General features: G+C 61.1%; 1 protein-coding gene across 1 annotated transcript in view; it reads left to right on the forward strand.

Moving 5' to 3' along the window:
• The first annotated feature begins 263 nt into the window (after positions 1–263).
• The window catches only part of CPSF1 (cleavage and polyadenylation specific factor 1), a 33,041-nt gene continuing 15,072 nt past the window's right edge, over positions 264–18,232 (forward strand). The window contains exons 1-18 of the mRNA XM_034763769.1: positions 264–374; positions 896–1,065; positions 3,892–3,919; positions 4,897–5,030; positions 5,575–5,655; positions 6,459–6,610; positions 7,467–7,613; positions 8,248–8,387; positions 9,411–9,521; positions 9,726–9,819; positions 10,753–10,840; positions 11,652–11,777; positions 12,442–12,493; positions 13,866–13,960; positions 14,639–14,713; positions 15,442–15,522; positions 17,254–17,343; positions 17,630–17,740. Coding sequence (XP_034619660.1) covers positions 922–1,065; positions 3,892–3,919; positions 4,897–5,030; positions 5,575–5,655; positions 6,459–6,610; positions 7,467–7,613; positions 8,248–8,387; positions 9,411–9,521; positions 9,726–9,819; positions 10,753–10,840; positions 11,652–11,777; positions 12,442–12,493; positions 13,866–13,960; positions 14,639–14,713; positions 15,442–15,522; positions 17,254–17,343; positions 17,630–17,740 — 1,749 coding nt within the window. The 5' untranslated portion in view covers positions 264–374; positions 896–921. The remainder of the gene's footprint in view (positions 375–895; positions 1,066–3,891; positions 3,920–4,896; positions 5,031–5,574; positions 5,656–6,458; positions 6,611–7,466; positions 7,614–8,247; positions 8,388–9,410; positions 9,522–9,725; positions 9,820–10,752; positions 10,841–11,651; positions 11,778–12,441; positions 12,494–13,865; positions 13,961–14,638; positions 14,714–15,441; positions 15,523–17,253; positions 17,344–17,629; positions 17,741–18,232) is intronic.

Below are 18,232 nucleotides of genomic sequence, written 5' to 3' on the forward strand. Positions count from 1 at the left end.
GGGGGTAGCCAGGGCTGTGGGGGTGTGTGGAGGGGTCTGTGGGGGGAGGGGTCCCTGGGGGGTGAGGGGGTAGCCAGGGCTGTGGGGGTGTGTGGAGGGGTCTGTGGGGGGAGCTCTGGGAGGGGCGGGGGGAGCCAGGGCTGTGGGGGGGGGTGGGGGGGGGTGTGGGGGGCTGGTGGTGCCTGGGGGAGGTGAGGGAGTAGCCAGGCCTGTAGAGGGGTTTCGGCCCCCTGTGTTTCATAGGGGTCAGGCCCCTGGCAGGGGGCTGCGGTGAAGATCCCTGGGTCCCTCCAGGCAACGGGGCTCGCTTGCTATATTGTTCACACCCAGAGCTGATGGTGTCTGCTGTGACTCGGGGGGAGAGGAGGTTGCAGGCCAGTATGCCCCCCACCGCCTGTGTCCTGGGCCCCAGGGAAGGCGTGCTGTGGGGCTGCGTCCTGGGGATGGTCCCTGCAGCCAGGGGTTAACAGCCCCCCTCGTTCTGCCCCAGCGTCAGGCTCTGATTGGCGCCGGAGATTCCTTGGCTAAGGTGGTGGGGAGGTTTTCATTCGAAACAAGACTCAAATCTCGCTTGAGGAATGTGGCCGCCGTCATGTCTTCAGCCCAAGAGCCAGTGACTCCCCCAGAGGAGCAGGGTGAAGATGTTCCCTGGGAAATGTTTTCCTCATGGTTGGCAGGAGGCTTAGGCTGCCAAGGCAGGGCCTGTTCTTATGGCCAAGAATCTGGTGTGCCCAGGGGAGAAGGCTTGGTCTCTGGGATGTCACCCTTTTGCAGCGCTAGGCTCTCTCACCGTCTTGCAGGGCCTGGGACAGCAGTAGTCTCTCTGGGAACCCTGGGGTTATCGGTGGTTCTCACAGCCGATTTGTCTTTCTCTGTCCTTTCTGTCCCTGGGCAGGTTGGTGGCCTTGACGTTCCCCAGGGATGTATGCAGTGTACAGACAAGCCCACCCCCCGACGGGGGTGGAGTTCTCCATGTACTGCAACTTCTTCTCCAACGCGGAGCGCAACCTGGTAGTGGCAGGAACGTCTCAGCTCTATGTGTACAGGCTCAACCATGACTCAGAGGTACCTTGTCCTCTCGCCAAACCATCCAGCAATCCCACCCAGCCCTCTGTGTCTTTCTGTGCTACAGATCCTATCTATGTGCGTCTACGGGGTGCCTGTGATACCAGGGACAGGACTCAGTGACTCAGGAGGTCCCTTACAGTCCTGTGTTCCTAACTCAAATCCAATTTGTGTTTTAATCAAATGAAAGCATTATATTTTTTGACCCCTGGGACCTCAGAACTAATTCTTCTCTGAGTGGAGGTGCAAAAACATAAAAGCTTTGGACACCTTCCAGGAAATTTCATTCATAAATCACAAAGGAAAGAGGAAATCTGGAACTGTGTTTGTAAATTACTATTATTGTTTATTACTTGTATTTCCATAGTGCCTAGGAGCCTTAGTCATATACCAGGACCCCCCTGTGCTAGGGGCTGTACAGTGGGGGATGCAGGTGTCGGGGGATCTGGATGCACGGGGGCTTGTTGGTGGGGTGGGGAAATCTGGATGCAGTGCTAATGGGACTCTGCAGCAGGGGGGTCTGGGTGTGGGGGGGTATGAGTGTGGGGTGCTCAGTGGAGGATCCAGATGCAGCTGGTTGGGGCTCAGTGGGGCAGGGATCCGGGTGTGGGTGGCTTGTCAGGGTGGTCTAGGTGCAGGGGGAGTGGGGCTCATCGGGTGGGGGGAGGTCTGAGTGCGGGGGTATGAAGCTCAGCAGGAGGGTCTGGGTATGAGGGGGTCTGGATGCACAGCGGATGGGGGAGCAGCTCCCTGCACAGGGATCCCACCTCTTGCAGCTGTGGAGCGATGAGTGCAGGAAGTGGGGGTGGGAAGTTTGCAGAGCTTCCTTCAGCCAGGGGAGAAGTCTGACACAGCCCTAGATGCCGTGCAGGGGAAGAGGAAGTCCAGTCCACTCCAGCCGAGACTAGCAGCTAAGCCCGGCTCTGGGTAGCAGCCACCAGCCGCGTCTTCCCCAGTCCCGCCTCCTGCCTCAGTGATTTACCTCTCTGCTGGTTGCTCTGGGCCCTCAAAACATACTGCTGGAGAGGGTCACATGACCACTCTTTTGGCTTCTCTTTGCTTCCCTGTCAGAGTCATTTGTCTGCGGGGAAGCAAAGAAATCTGTGGGGGACATAAATTCTGCGCATGCACAGTGGTGCAGAATTCCCCCAGGAGTATCCTCCACACCAGGCACACCAAGATAGCAAACAAGAGGGACAGAGTCTCACATGCACACCCAGCCCTGGCCCCCGATCCACTTGTGGGGCAAGCAGGTTCAGCCCAGCAGGTTCCAAGTGTAGAGAGGCTTTGTATGGGGTGAGAGGATTCTGTGTGGGGCAGTCTGGGTGCGGGTGGCTTGGTCGGGGGCCCAGGTGTGTGGGAGATCTGGATGCACACGGTCTCCTTGCGGAGTTCCAGGTGAAGGGGGAATAGGACTCTGCATGGGGATCCAGGTGAAGGTGGGTGGGAGTCGGGGGGGGGGGGGGGGGTGGTGGGGGGGGGGGGTTGGGGGGGGGGGACTCTGGGGGGGATGGTCTGGGTGCAGGAATGGGGAACCACATGCAGAGGGGAGGGGTTTGGCATGGATGTAGAGGGGGTGGTACTTGGAGAGGCGTGGTCGGGATGCAGGGAGTGGGGTTCAGTGGGGGGTACTCTGGGTGCAAGGGGGCTCCAGATGCAGGGGGTGAAGCTCAGTGAAGTGGAGCTTGGTGGGGGGGCGTTCTAGATGTGGGCAGGGTGAGGCTCGGCAGGGGTTCTGGTTATGGGGGTTCCGAATATACGGGGGTTGGACAAATGGGGGAGCAGCTCCCTGTACAGTGAACCCTCCCCCACAGCTGAGGAGCAATGTGGGCGGGAAGTGGGGGGCGGAGGTGCAGAGCTTCCTGCAGCTGGGGGAGGATTCTGAGTGTGGGTTGGCCCTGGCTGCGCTTTGCAGGGGAAGAGAAAGTCCCATCCTCCCCAGCCGAGCTGGGACTAGCAGCTGAACCCGGTGTAGAGTAGGAGCCACTGGCCGGGGCATCCCAAGCCCCACAGTGATTACCTCCCCACTGGCTGTTCTGGGCGCCCGAAACAACGCACCCATGCTGCTGGGGAGGGGCGCATGACCGCTCTTGTGGTTTCCCTGTCAGAAAGGCATTTTTCTGCGGGGAAGTGAAAAAATCTGTGGGGGACATGAATTCTGCGCACACATAGTGGTGCAGAATTCCCCCCAACAGTAAGAGAGAGATCTGGCCCATTCAAAGTGACAGGCTAGGATATGAGTGGAGCAAGGCCAGAGAGAAGGAGGTTGTGGTAATCAAGATACAAGCTGATGAGAGCCCGCACAAGAGTTTTAGCTGCGTGGATGGATAGGGAAGGGCGGATCTTAGAGAGAGAATCTGTGGGACGTAGTCAGAGACTAGATGGAGAACCTAGAGAGGTGCTTGTGTTCGGCTTAGGTCTGTTAGCCTGGGTTACTAGAGTACTTAGCACTAATATCACTTCTTATTTTCAAAGGGGTTAGCTACATGTGCCTGGGGGCTGAGGCTTGTGGGTCAGGCTTGAGAGGCATGGGCAGAGCCTGGGGGTGGGGGGGAAGCCCAGGAATAACAGGGGGATCTGCAGGCCAAGATTGAGGGGCAGTGGCAGAGCTGGGGGGGGGGGGGGGGACTTCTACATCCCTTGTCTGCTCTGGAGCTGCCCCTCTGAGTAGGACCAGACCCCCTCGGCCTCATGTCATTCTGGCATTGAACTGAGAGATGCCTTGGCCAGTTGCCCCAGAGGAGGGCAGCAGCGGCCTGGGCTGGGATCGCTGGACCCAGGCTATCTGATTGCAGCTACTGATGCGGCTCTTTCTCTTCCTTTCAGCCCTCCACTAAAGGAGACAGGAACACAGGTACGTGGGACAGGGGCATGCAGGGGTGGGCCGGTCTGGCTCTGCTGCAGTTCCTGGGATCGCCCTGGGGCGGGATTGGAATGTGGGGGGTGAGAGCAAGGAGGGATGGAACCCAGGACAGCCGCCGTTTCCTGTTGAGATCACGAGCTGGTGGAAGTAGAATCCAAGCCGCGCTTGGTGTGACTCTGGAAGGTCTTTGGGTCACAGCTGCTGTGGAAATCCTGGTGCCTCCAGGGTTTTCTCTGGCACTGACTCAATAGCAGCGCCCTCCTCCACTCACCAGGGGCTGGCACTTGCCCTCCCCTGCGTGAGCTGCAGCTGGGCTCTGAGAGTTGGGAAATCTTCATGGGCAGCATCTCCTTGGGGCCTTCTTCCCAAAGCCTCCTGCCAGCCACTTACACGCCGGCGTCAGTCACTATTTCCCTGACAGCTAATTTCTCCAGTGGGGCAGGCCTTCAAACGGGAGTCCCCAGGAATAAGAGCTGTGAGTCGTGCAATTCTGCAGCTCCTGGCTCTCTGCCCCGGGTCTGTCTCTTGGTGCTGACAGACCGGAGGGAGCTGAGAAAGGTAGATGGAGTGATCAGCGGCTGGCAAAGAGAGGAAGTGTGAAATCTGGCCGACTTGGCTAACCCACAGCTAACGTGTGTGTGTGGGGGGGGAGAGTGATCCCCGGGGAAGGAGAGAAGTTCCGTGGGGGGGACATGGAGTAATTCCCAGCACTGCAGCAGTCGCTGGGGAGAGGCTGTGGCCCCGCGAGGTGGTCACACTGGGGCTGGAAGGAGGGCTCATGGGTGGATTGGGGGGGGGCAGTGTGGAGTGAGTATCTGGGGGTGCTTTGTGCCGGTGAGATGTGTGAGGCCATTGACTCCTCTCCGCAGGGTGGGGTGGAAGTGGGTCAGGCGGAGCCCTGCAGAGCGTGCCGGGCCTGCCCTAAGCCTCGGCCTCTCACTCACACTCTGTCTTGCTGGCCCATGCAGAGGGCAAAGGTCACAAGGAGAAGTTGGAGCTGGTGGCCTCCTTCTCCTTCTTCGGCAATGTCATGTCCATGGCCAGCGTGCAGCTGGCGGGGGCCAAGAGGGACGCTCTGCTGCTCAGCTTCAAGGATGCCAAGGTAACTTCCGGGGCGGTGGAAAGGGGGAGGCAGCTCCTACAATGGATCAGCAGCTGCATCCATCCCCCCAGCCCAGCAGCGGGAGGGGTTAGATCCAGCCCCAGTTCAGAGGCCTGGGACTGGAGTAACTGGGGGCTGCAGGCCTGGAGTGAGGGGCAGTGGCGGGTCAGGCCTGGGATGAGGGGCAGAGGTTTGGGGAGCAGCTTGGTGTGCTTCAGGACGGAGCTGGGTAGTGTCTCGGGTGCTGTTCTTTTGTCCGTCCATACCTAGGCAATGCCCCACGGGGGGCTGTCCCATGGGGGGGTAGGGGGAAGGGCATTTTTCAGCCAGGGCATGACACCAAGGGGCTGGCTGAACTCAGCTGGCCCTGTCCTGTGCTGTGTGCAGGATAGCCGCGGCACTCCTCCCAGGAGGTGGCTGCATTTCAGGACTGGGTGAAGTGCTTCCTGCAGGCCTTTGAAATCTGTGGAGGTGCCGTATACGTGGATGGTGCCCACCTGAACTGAGGGGTGCTGTTTACCCACTTTCTCCTCCTCCTCCGTAGCTCTCGGTGGTGGAATACGACCCTGGCACCCATGACCTGAAGACCCTCTCCCTCCATTACTTTGAGGAGCCTGAGCTAAAGGTTGGTCCTTGTGTGCTGGCTGTGGGGGTCAGCACCTTCCCGTTCCCACTGCAGCATGGAGGCAGCTTTGGGGCTGGTCTGGTGGCAACCACTAGCCCTGTGGCATCGTGCCCACTCAGTGCTGTGAGCTCTGTGCTCCTTCCTGGCCCGACAGCCCTGCCCTCCGCTCCCGAGGGATGGCTGTGAAAAATGGCTGGGAAAGGGCCCAGTCCAGATGTTGGGGCAGGTGGCGGATCCGCGGGGCTGGCCGAAGGCTGCTGCGTGTCAGGAAGAGGCGGGACCCCAGTCTCGGTGCTGGGGTGTCTGTGAAAGGAGGAGGCTGAGCTGTGCTGAGGATATTGGGGTGAGCGCCTCCAGGCCTAACCTCAGAGGAGACGTGGGAGATGGCCCAGCTCCAGGAGGAGGGGCAGGTCCCCTCCCCCAGCACGGCTCTGCCACCATGGCCGCCGATGATCCAGTCTGAGCCACCAGTGTGGACTGAGACCCTCTGCCGTGCATCCGAATGGAGACAGCCTGTGTTCCCCATGCTGAGACCACAGCTTGGGCTTCCCAGAGCTAGAGGGGGAGTGACCCCCCCCCCATGCCCTGTCCAGCCCCCTCTCTCTGCCCTCGGAGGAGCTCAGTGCCCTGGGGCCTAGCGAGCGTCAGGGCAGGCCTGTGCTGTCTGGCTGGGTTGTCTGAAGGAGACCCGCCATTCAAGGTGGCTGTGGGGCTCCATCGCGGGCTGCCCTGGGTTGGCATGTTTGCTCCTGGGCCCTGGTGAGGTCGGGGTGGCTCATTCCCTGCGCTGTGTGTGCTCCCAGGATGGCTTTGTGCAGAACGTTCACATCCCCAAGGTGCGGGTGGACCCGGACGGGCGCTGCGCGGTCATGCTGATCTACGGCACGCGCCTGGTGGTGCTGCCTTTCCGGAGAGAGACCCTGACGGACGAGCACGAGGGGGTCATGGGAGAGGGGTAAGGCCCCAGAGCTAGCCCTGGCAGGACTCCCCCCTGCACTGGTGGGCACGGGGTGAGAGCCCCTTGTCCCATTCCAAAGCTGGCAGCGTCCCAGCTCCCTGCTGGCTCACGGGATCCCCTCATTTCGCTCGCCACCTGGCTTCCCTGCACTTGAGCTCTGCGACAGCCCGCTCCCAGCTCTCACCCGCAGGGTGCCTTGGGGTGGACTCTGGCACTTCATGAATTTGGTCATGAGTCACGTTTTCGGGGGTGGAAAAGGCAAGAAGGCGATGGGATCTGAAAGCCCAGGATCTCCCCCTGGCGCGAGAGGGGCTACACTTTGGCTGGGCCGGGAAATGTACCAGAACGGGTGTGAGAATAGGCAGGGAACCCTGTGGTGGTGGTGGTGGAGTGGGGGTCGGGGGGCGGGACGCTGCTACATGAACTGAGCCAGCCCTCTCCTGCAGGGTGCAGGCGCCCAGCAGCGGATATGCCCAGGGGGCCATGTTGGCAGTGTGCTGGGGGTCCAGTGCTCGTGTAAAGAGCCGATTACCTGCGGGCTGCAGACTTCGGCATGCAATACTCCATCTGGAGCGGCGCTGCCAAACCTCTCTGGTCAAGGAGCTGAGACCTGTATTCCCCATAGGCCTCACTCCTCCTCAGAGAGTGGGAGGTCACGCTCCAGCCACCAGGTCGCAGACCCCGTCCAAGGGAGCGTGGCCAAGCATGGGGTGCCAAGGGGCCCTGCCGGGAACTGCCTGGAGGCTGTGGGGAAGGTGCTGCGGGGGTGGCTGGGCCGGAGGGGGGATGCCTGCTAGGTTCGGCCTCCCAGACTCTCTGTGTGACGGTGTTTTCCCCCCGCCCCCCATTGCAGCCAGAAATCGAGTTTCCTGCCCAGCTATATCATTGACGTGCGGGAGCTGGACGAGAAGCTGCTCAACATCATCGACATGCAGTTCCTGTATGGCTACTATGAGCCCACCCTGCTCATCCTGTTCGAGCCCAACCAGACCTGGCCAGGGTACGTCCCTCCTGCCCCCCCGGGCTGCTGTCAGCTTGGAGTCCCGGCCAGCGCACTGCGGGCACCGTGCAAGGCGGGGCCTGCTCGGTGCTGAATGGGCAACTCGGTAGGGGGCGCTCTGCTCTGAGTTGGTGCTGCGGGGGGTGCTGTGCTGCATCTCGGTGGTGGGGGAAACCATTTCTGTTTGCAGGGGGCTCTGGGCTGCCGGGGGCAGCTGGTGCAGCCCCTGGGGAGCTGGAGTGCGGGTCAGTCCCAGCGAGTGCCCGGCACGGACCTGCAGCCCTGGGATAGCTGTCCAGGGAGGAGGGGCAGTGTGGAGGGGCTGGGGTGGTGGGACCCAGCAGGGGAGACCGCGCCGCAGAGGTGAGTTGAGCAGAGCAGAGCCAGACGCAGTCACTGGGAAAACGGAGGACGTGGGGGCTGGTGGGGAGCACATGACCAATGATATTGAAGCACAGGGCAGCCAGCTTTCTGGGGGAGACCCCGCCCCAAGCGTTCTCTCCTTCCACCCACTTCCCGTGGCATCTCTCCCTGCTCCCTTCTCACGCTGCTGCGACCTGTCCCGCTCCGGGCTCCCTGAGCAGGCCTGGGGGCGGAGTGTATGCGAGCTGCTGTCTCCTTCCCCCCGGTGCAGGCGGGTGGCCGTGCGCCAGGACACGTGCAGCATCGTGGCCATCTCTCTGAACATCATGCAGAAGGTCCATCCGGTCATCTGGTCCCTCAGCAACCTGCCCTTCGACTGCACGCAGGCCCTGGCTGTGCCCAAGCCAATAGGTGAGACGAGCGTCTGCTTCCCAGGTGTGGGGTGCGACCTGGTGGCTAGAGCATGAGACTAGTACGACTCGTGGGCTCGGTCCCCCCTCTGCTGTGGCCTTGGCCAAGTCGCTCAGCCTTTTCGAGACCCTGTAAGCCGAGTCCAATGGTCGCCTACCCCCGGGGCTTGGGCGGCGGTGTGGGGCTTCGCGTGTGGCTCATCAGGTGGCGGGTAAGTGCAGGATTGTAGCATTACCGCCTCGCAGGCTTGGCCAGCTCAGAGTTTGCCTAACGCAGGCACTGGCTGACGCTCGTCATCCGTACGGATAGAATGGCACCTGCTTTGCAGGGCATTCACTCCCCTAGAGTGCGATATGGGGGGGCTGAGCCCCATTTCCTCCCAGCTTCCTCTCTGACCATCTGCCGTCCCTGGAGCTCAGACGTGAGCCTGTGTCACCAGCTCCCCCCTGGGTTGGTGCAGAGAGGAAGGGGTCAGACCCAGCCCGTTCCCCAGTAACTGGTGCCGTGAGCTCTGCGAATCCTTCCTTACCCAGCCCCAGGGGAAGGGTTTAAAGCAGGGCGAGGATCTAATTTACCCACCGCCGGAACCCACCCCAGTTTGGCCAGGTGGGAGGGTGCCTGGGGGTGCCTCGTGCAGGGTCCTGTGAGCGAGAGCTCTGGGGCTGTCCCCTGAGCAGTGTCCTTCCCTGGCTCTGCACAGATCCCGGGGAGCTGATCCGCTCACGCCGCGGAACATGCGCTTGAGTCCTGACAAGCCTTCCCTGAAGAATGGGCTGAACTGCAGGTCTAGTGAGGGGCGCTCTGGGCCGGGGTCCGGAGCCCTTCGCCTCCAGGTCACTGCGCCCGGGCTGGCCCGGAGAGCTGCGTGGGGCCGTGTGTGCAGTGAGTCCCTGGGTCTCACGCCAGCCGTCCACCTCGCAAACTGCCCTCCAGTCAGCACTCACCTGTGGCTAGCATGGAGGAGCTGCCCCGCGCTGGTGTCCGCGCCTCTGATGCTCACAGCTGGGCTCGTTCTCTTTCCAGGAGGCGTGGTGATCTTCGCCGTTAACTCGCTGCTGTATCTGAACCAGAGCGTCCCGCCATACGGCGTGTCCCTCAACAGCCTGACCACTGGGACCACAGTGTTCCCCCTGCGTAAGCTGGCACACCTTTCCTCCTCTTCGCGGCTCTCTGGGCTGCTGCTGACAGAGGGTCGCTCCCTCCGTCCTGGGCCCGTCAGCATGGGACGGGCAGCGCTTGGGGCTGATGGGCACCATGGCTGGGCGATCTTGGCCTGAGTGGGAGATGCCAGCTGGGCCGTGGGGCACTGGCACTGAGCGGGCCCCTCTCTCTCCGCAGGCATTCAGGACGGAGTGAAGGTCACGCTGGACTGTGCTCAGGCGGCGTTCATCTCCTATGACAAGATGGTGATCTCGCTGAAAGGAGGGGAGATGTAAGGCCCCAGCGGTGGCCCCGGGAGCTTGGCCCGGCTCTCCTGTCCTTGCCTTCAGGAGCTGGGCCCGTCCCAGGGAGCTGCTGCTCTTCCCTCTAGCTCCTAGTCCAGCGGTGGGTGGGGGGGCACGGATTCTAAATAGCCAGGGTTTGAAAGGCGCCTGCCCTCTCTTGCTGGCGGGGGACACCCCCTCCCCCCCGCAGCAGCTGCAGGTTCGTAGGAGCTGTTGGGGGGGGTACCGGGGTCTAGGGCTAGAGTGGAAGACTGGGAGGCAGGACTCCTGGGTCTGTTCGTTTCTCCTCAGCGGCGCTGGGCCAGTCCCTGCCCTGCGTGTGCATGAGGCAGGGATGGTGGCACGGGCCCGCTGCGTCGGAGGTGCTGCTGGGTGGCGAACCTGTGCACAGTGAGGCAGCCCCTGAGAGGGAAGGGATGGGCGAAGGCCCACGGGTGGGCTCCAGACACGCTGCTCGGCGTGGCTTCTGGGGACCCCAGGGGGGCGAGAGAGAACACTAGCGGCTAGGAGAACAGCCAGCAGGTGCCTGCGGTTCTGGGGAGCTCATTGTTTGACTCTGACTCGCTCTCCTGCCAGTCTCCACAGAGTTAGAAACTCCCGTGTGTGGTGCTTTCACCCCTGGTGCTCTCGCTGTGACTTCACCAGCATGATCCGTGCCCAAGCAGCGGTTCCCCCTCCCCTGTCGATTGCCCCCGTGTGCTTCCCCCGCCTCTGCCACGCAGGGCACGAGCTCTGATCTGCTGTGGAGCTCGGCCCTGGGTGCCCTGCCCTGGCCCCTCCCCGGGCTCCTGAGCCGTGCCGGGCTCCGTGGCGGGGGCTGATCACGGAGGCTGTCTCTCAGAGCTTCCAGCTGGCCCAGAGCAGCCCTGCGGGGCCCAGGACAAACTCCTGGCCTCACCGCTCTCCCTGTCTCTCCTTAGCTACGTCCTGACCCTCATCACAGACGGGATGAGAAGCGTTCGCTCCTTCCATTTCGACAAGGCAGCAGCCAGCGTCCTCACCACCTGTGTAAGCCGCTGGGCCAAGGAGGGGTCTCCCGGGGGGCCTGTCACGGGGATGCTAGTAATTGCCTGGGGACTCTCCTGGACCTGGCTAGGTGGGATCCCAGCTCTCGCCCTGTGGCAGGCTAATGCCTTTCTCTCTGCCCGGGTAGCTGGGCTACAGAGACCCTCAGCAGGCAGATGGGGGCCATGGGGCTAGGTGCCGTGCCTCCCAGTGCTCTCGGTCGTGTGCCTGGGGACAAACTGGTGGCCCAATGGGGGGAGCAGGTGGGGGCGTCCCATGTGGGCAGGACACTGGTGCTCAGAGCGATGCCAACCCTGCACGAGGCCGGTCAGCAGGGCTGAGCCCGACTGGGCCATCAGAGGGGCTGCTGTGGGTCCCTTGTGCACTAGCAGGTGGGTGCTGGGCTGCCAGGCCAGGCCTGGGGGGATCAGTCACTGACCGTGTCAGTGTCCCTGCGAGTGACCCATGTGCTCGGAGGAGCTCATGGCCCCAGGCCTGGTTCCACCGCCCTCTGCAGGACACGTCTGCACAGCCGGCGGCAGCCTGCGGCAGCGAGGCACCAAGCCGGCTCCACAGACTCAGGCTTGCGCTGCCGCTCTACAAAGAGCTGTGTTGGCTTGACAGCCTGAGCCGCAACGTCTACATGGCTACTGGTAGTGTCAGTCCGGACCGGGCAGGCCGCTGACCGGGTTCTGCGTGGCCGGGCTCGGGGGCTGGCTGGCTGGTGCAGGCTGCGTGGCCATCCCCTTTGTGTCTGAGTCCCAGAGCGGAGCAGGGGCGGATCTGTGAGCGTCAATTTCTCTGCTCCCCTCAGATGATCACAATGGAGCTGGGTTACCTGTTCCTGGGCTCGCGGCTCGGTAACTCCCTCCTCCTCAAGTACACGGAGAAGCTGCAGGAGCCCCCCGTGAGTGTCGCCAAGGACCCGGCCGACAAGCAGGTCAGGGCAGCCCAGGGCCTGCGGGCACTTCCTCCTCCATGTGCTTTTCTCCCCACCCTGCCCCTCCTGGGCTTCTGCTGTGGCCCAAGCCAGCCTGGCTGCATTCCCTGCGTTGCTGCTGCACCGTCCGTCGGGGGATTGGCCTAGCGGCTGCTGCGGGTCAGCATGGCGAGGGGCCCCAGAGCATGGCTCTGTGAGCTAGTAGCCATTAGCCCCATGGCCTGTGGTCTCCCGCTGGACAGCTGGGGAACTGGAGATGATGAAAGCTCCAGAAGAGGTGGCAGGCTCAGCCCTTTCCCAGAGCATGGACAGCCCAGCGGGCAGCAGGGCAGGCGAACCCAGCCTGCCCACCCTTTCTCTGCCAGGTGTCTGTCTCCAGCTGGTCCCTGGCCTCTCCAGCGGTTGCCAGAGAGGGGTCCGGCTCGTACCCATGTGCTGTGGTTTCCTTTACAGCAGGCCTGAGAGCCCCCAGCTTCTCCCACTGAGTGGCCCCCGGGTGCTATTGCTGTGGGTCACTGCTGGCCTGGTCATCAGCACCAAGCGGCAAATGGCCCCATTCTTCCTCCCATTCGCAGAGTGACTGGAACGGTTGGAGCCCCCTGGCTCGGGGCCAGAGGTGGGGGGGGGTCAGCCCCTTCACCGCTGACTGCTCTGTTCCCCACAGGAGGAGCCCCCTGTCAAGAAGAAGAGGTCGGAGTCGTCCGGGAACTGGGCTGGTAGGTGGGCGCCTCCTCGGGGTCAGGGGCGCGAAGGGGTCCGACCGAGCCAGTTTCTGTGTCCCAGGATTGGCCGGGGGTGCCTGGCAGTGACTGCCCAGCCCTAGGCTCTGGGCAGGGGAGCTGGGGGTACGGGCTATGCGGGGGACACACAAGGTTGGTGTGACGGTGCTGCCCGTGGGAGCCAGCTGAGGTCACTCCATTAGGGTGAACTGCAAACAGAACGGGGCAGACAAATCGCAAACGCTGGTGGGATATTCCAATACTTAGATTTACCAACCAGCCCAAAACAGCTCCTGTAGTACCTCACTGGTTACTCAGAAGTCCAAACAACGCAGTTCCCTTAAAGTGCCCAGCCTCAGGCCTCCGTCCAGACACACACGTCAGATATGATGCTGATTACTGAAAATCTGATCTCATCATAGAAAAGAAAAGGTTCTTCCAATCCCAAAGGATCAGCCACATACCCAGGTCCAATTATAACCTAGATCTCACCCAAAATACACACTTAGAGCCAATTCTTATTAACTAAACTAAAATGTATTAAAAAAGAAAGAGAGCGAGTGTTGGTTAAAAGATCAATATACAGACAGACTCAAATTCAATTTTTGAGGTTCAGAGGCATAGCAGAGATGAGCTTGTAGTTGCCAAAAGTCCTTTTAGAAATAGTCCAGAGGTTATAGTCCAATGTCCATGCTCAGGGTGGCTCCATTCAATGACTGGGGAATCTCAATCCTTATGGCTTAAGGTTTCCCACTCTTGAAACCCAAAGCAGATCTGAGATCAAGTAGGATCGTGTCCCAGGGTTTTTATACATTTCCAGCAGCCTTTCGGCCTGAGAAAACAATAGGCTTAACTCCCCTTCTCCCAAACATCCTGGCAATTAGCACAGGGTAATTGATCCATTAAACAGTTCAGATACAGGTTACCACAACCTTCAAAGAGACATAGTATTATTGTTTCTATTTCACTCAAGTGTCTTCCTACATGTTAATATGCCTTTTTTTGACCTTTGAATCAAAGCTATAGCATTAGACAAGACTTGTTTGCTTACATCACAAGACCTGAGCAAACAGCTTTCCTTCTATCTCTAACAATGCCGGCTGCATTTCAAAGCTCTGTTCATTTACAGATCTTCCTAACCAGTCTCTAAAGTTTGGCCCTGTGTCAGGTCAGTCTGTGAGTTAATTAACTCTTTCTGGCCCTGTCATCTTCCAATGAGATATTATATCACACTCCTAATGTCACAGCTGGTAGGGCTCAGGGCGGGGGAGCTGGGACACATAGTGGGGCGCAGGAGGCTGGCGTGGCTCGGGGCAGCACAGCGCTGCCCCGGCTCCGTCCCAGGCTCCGGCTCGCTGTTGTGTTGCAGGGGGGAAGTCAGCCCCACAGGACGAGGTGGATGAGATCGAGGTGTACGGCAGCGAGGCCCAGTCCGGGACCCAACTGGCCACCTACTCCTTCGAGGTATGCGCTCTGCCTGGAGCTGCCTGAACACCCCGGACCTGCTGTTCTGGCTGGGGGGGGGGGGGGGGGGGCGCGGGGGCCCCCCCCCCCGGGGGGGGGGGGGGGGCTGGAGGCAGCTAGGTGGGACCCAGGCCCCTGCTGCCCCAAGCGACTGAGCTCTGCCCCTGAGCCGAGTTGTCCCTAGGCTACTCCGCATGCTCATCGGTGTCAGCCCAGGGGGTGAGTCCCCCGCGCTTCCCTAGCAGCCTGACATGCCCAGGGCCCTGGCCAGGCAATGCAGGGGCTGTTTCCCCTGCCACGCCGACCCCCTGCAGGAGGGGGCGCTCCCTCTTGGCCCCTCCCTGCAGAATGCCCCCGGGGGAGCCGGGGCCAGTGACTTGGGGTTGTTGACCCTTGTCACATAGGAACCGGGCTGATCCCCACAGTGGCTGGGCCAGGCTGGAGCTGGAGCCCTAGGGGGGCAGGCCCTGTGTCCCGTTCTCCAGGCCCTCGGGCTGGGCCCTGTGTCCTGTTCTCCAGGCCCCTGGGCCTGGGGCTGGGCTGGAGCTGCTGTCCCGAGGCTGAAAGCCCTGTTTTCCATTTCCAGTCCCTTGACCTCCTCCCTCCCCCCTCCCCCCCCCCAAAACTCTCTCGGCCTGGTCTATGCGCAGGGCGCTGACCCCCTCTTGTATCTTGCAGGTGTGCGACAGCATCCTCAACATCGGGCCCTGTGCCAATGCAGCCATGGGGGAGCCCGCCTTCCTGTCCGAGGAGGTGCGTACTGCACCAGAGCCAACGGCGCTCTGCCCCTGTCATGTCCACATGCCGCCGTCAGCGCGCCCCTGGGACTACAGGTCCCAGCAGGCTGTGCTCCAGGGGGCCTGGCTGTCGTGCATGCTGGGATCTGGAGTCTCCCTGGGCTGCGGCCTGCTCCGGGAGGGCTGTGCTCTGTGCAGCTTGAGCCAGGGCGGCATTTGCCCTGAGCCGACAACGCTTTCCAAGGCCTCCCAGGCCTTCCGAGCCCCATTCTTCTCCATCTGCCCCCGAGAACAGCCAGTGCTTGGGCTGCTTTGGGGAGGCAAGTCCGGCTGATCCCTCCTGTCCTGTCTGACCCCCTGCAAGGCCAAGTCGCCTGCAATGGCCGTTCCCAGCCCACTGCCCGCCCGAGTGCCTGTCGCTGCAGGGCAGATGGGCGGGACGCTGATAGGATGGGTGCAGGGGCTGGAGTAGGGCTCCCGCAGTGCTCCGCGGAGCCAAAGCAGTGGGGGCCGTGAGGAGAGGCGGGGCAGTGAGGACCAGTGGGGTGAAAGGGGGTTGGATATGGGGGGCTGGGGTGTGTGGAGCCGTCAGCACACAGGAGCAGCAGCCCCAGGGCTCGGTGCCAGCCCTCCAGCACAGGGCACTTCCCCCTTGTGGCAGCCAGTCCTGGGGGTGGGGACAGGGGGCTTCCGTCCCTAGGGGGGGCAGCTCCTGACATCCGCTGCTTCTCTCCATGGCTGCAGTTTCAGAACAGCCCGGAGCCAGACCTGGAGATTGTGGTTTGTTCAGGCTTCGGGAAGAACGGGGCCCTTTCTGTCCTGCAGGTGAGCACAGCGCCTTCGGGGGGGTGCGGTGGGGGGAGCATCTGTGCTGGGGGGGGGCCCGGGGGCCGGGGGGGGGGGATGTCTGTGCCCTGGAGTGAGCCTGGCACAGGCAGGGGAGGCAGAGTCTGGGCCCAGGGGTGAGGGTGTCGTGTGAGCCCTGGCTGGTCTGAGTGTGGCGTGGGGAGGGCTGTCACCGTGTGAAGGCCCCACATCCGGGCTCTGGGCTTCACGCATCCCCGCCCTGCAGATCTATGGGAGGGGATCTGTGACAATGCGGTTCTGGTGGGAGCCAACTGAGAGTGCCAATTCAGGACAAATTGCTAAAACAGGGCAGTTACAGCCCAAGGCTGGGGTTTTTCCACCTCTAAGGCAAACCAAACCAGCCAGACAAAGAGGACTTTGGTTTCACCCCACTGGCTAACCACAAGTCACACAAGCAATCTCCTTAGACACTCCAGTTTCCCAGTATTACCACCAGTGCCACTCGTTATGGGGACCAATGGTTATGAAAACCAATATCCCAATATACACACACAAAGTTCTCTCGATCCCAAAGGACCAAGCCCAGGACCAATATACAACTCAGATCTTTCCCACAAATCACGCTGTTGCCAATCCTTTAAATCTAAAATCTAAAGGTTTATTCATAAAAGGAAAAAGATAGAGATGAGAGCTAGAATTGGTTAAATGGAATCAATTACATACAGTAATGGCAAAGTTCTTGGTTCAGGCTTGCAGCAGCGATAGAATAAACTGCAGGTTCAAATCAAGTCTCTGGAACATCCCCCACTGGGATGGGTCCTCAGTCCTTTGTTCAGAGCTTCAGTTTGTAGCAAAGTCCCTCCAGTGGTAAGAAGCAGGATTGAAGACAAGATGGAGATGAGGCATCAGCCTTTTTATAGTTTTTCCAGGTGTAAGAACACCTCTTTGTTCTTACTGTGGAAAATTACAGCAAAATGGAGTCTGGAGTCACATGGGCCAGTCCCTGCATACTTTGCTGAGTTACAAGGCGTCTCTCCATGGGTCAACTGTATAGCTGATGGTCCTTAATGGGCCATCAAGCAGGCTAGACAGAGCTAACACCCACCTTTCTGGGGGGTTTCCCAGAAGCACAGCATAAGTTTGAAATACAGATAGTGCAGAGCCAATATTTATAACTTCAACTACAAAAATGATACACATATCTAGGCAGCATAATCATAACCAGCAAACCATAACCTTGTCTTAGACACATCATTTGACCCCCCCCCCTTTATACAAGATTTGGTGCCACTACAGGACTTTGGTTGCAACCATGTTCTGTATGGCTCCAGATTATATCAATAACGTCACAGGATCACTGCAGGGGGAGCCCGCAGCGGGGCAGAGACGGGCTCTGCCTGAGGGAGGGGGTGGGGAGGAGCAGGCAGGCCCAGGGCAGTGAGCTCTGCTACCCCACGTGCTGGCTAGGTGGAAGGGGGCGTGTGGAGCTTGTCACGGCAGGGCTGGCTGGCGCGTGACCCCTTCTCTCCAGTCTAAAGGCGCAGCCACGTGGCCGCGTGCAATGCTGCAGCTGCTGGTCCCTGCAGGCGGCTCCCTGGGCTGTGCACGTGGTGAGGGGCGGCTCTCGGCTGGGCAGAGTTTGGGCTCCGCGCCAGAGTTCGGGAGCAATGGGGGTCGTCTCAGTGTGTCTCCCGCCAGGGCTGGGGGGACTAGGAAGCTGCAGTTCTAGCCTCCGCCTCTTCCCAACAGAAAAGCATCCGCCCCCAAGTGGTGACGACCTTTGAGCTGCCTGGCTGCTACGACATGTGGACCGTGATCTCGCCCCAGAAGAAGGAAGAGGTCAGTGGGTGGCTGCCCATGGTGTGGAGGGGGAGGCTCTGGGTTGGCCCATCAGCCACCTGCCCCTAGAGCTCCTGGCACCTCCGCTGGCTTCTGCCGAGCCCCATTTCCCGCGGGCTGATCCCAGCATGCTCCTTAGCTGTGTCTGGCCTGGCGAGTCAGGAGCTCCCTCTTGGAGGAGCGCCCCGTCCCATCGCTGGGGTAAAGGCCCCTGGCTGGGCTCGGCTCCTAGGGGCTGGGGGTGCCATGCAATCCCAGGGCCCGGCTTCATTCTCTCCTCCTGCAGGATGAGAGTGCCAAAGGGGAGAGTGCAGAGAAGGAGCCCAGCCCCCCCGAACCTGAGGACGATGGCAAGAGACATGGCTTCTTGATCCTGAGCCGCGAGGACTCCACCATGGTAAGGGCCCTGGCAGTGTGATGCGGTGCCGAGGGCCCAGCCCAGGCACCTGTCCACAAGGAACCGCGGCACCGGAGCGCACATGCAGTCGGTTTGGTCTCTGGGGCGCCCCAGCAGCAAACTGCCTCGCTCCTCAGACCTCACGGGCCAGGCGCAGGGAACCCGGGTGCTGTGGGTGACCCAGGGGCCGTATTCGGGTGAGAGAGAACATAGGCCTTGGCCCTTTTCCCAGCATGTGGGGCATGAACCTCCCATCCCGCTCGGATCATTCTGTTCCAGCTCCCTGATTTCCCCCCGGGTTCATCGGGACACAGGGAGCTTCCTCTCCTGCCTTCCCTGGTGTTGCTGGGCGCTGTCAATCAGCTGGCATGCTCCACCTCAGAGGTGGCTGCGTTGCGGGGTGAGCGATCTGGTACCTGTCCCGTTTGTAAAGGGGCAGGGTTGGCTCCTCGTCTGCCTGCTGAGGTGACAGGCAGGCGAGTTAGTGTAGGG

This window comes from Trachemys scripta, chromosome 2 (genome assembly GCF_013100865.1).
Source record: "Trachemys scripta elegans isolate TJP31775 chromosome 2, CAS_Tse_1.0, whole genome shotgun sequence".
In the NCBI taxonomy this organism is placed as follows: domain Eukaryota; kingdom Metazoa; phylum Chordata; order Testudines; family Emydidae; genus Trachemys; species Trachemys scripta.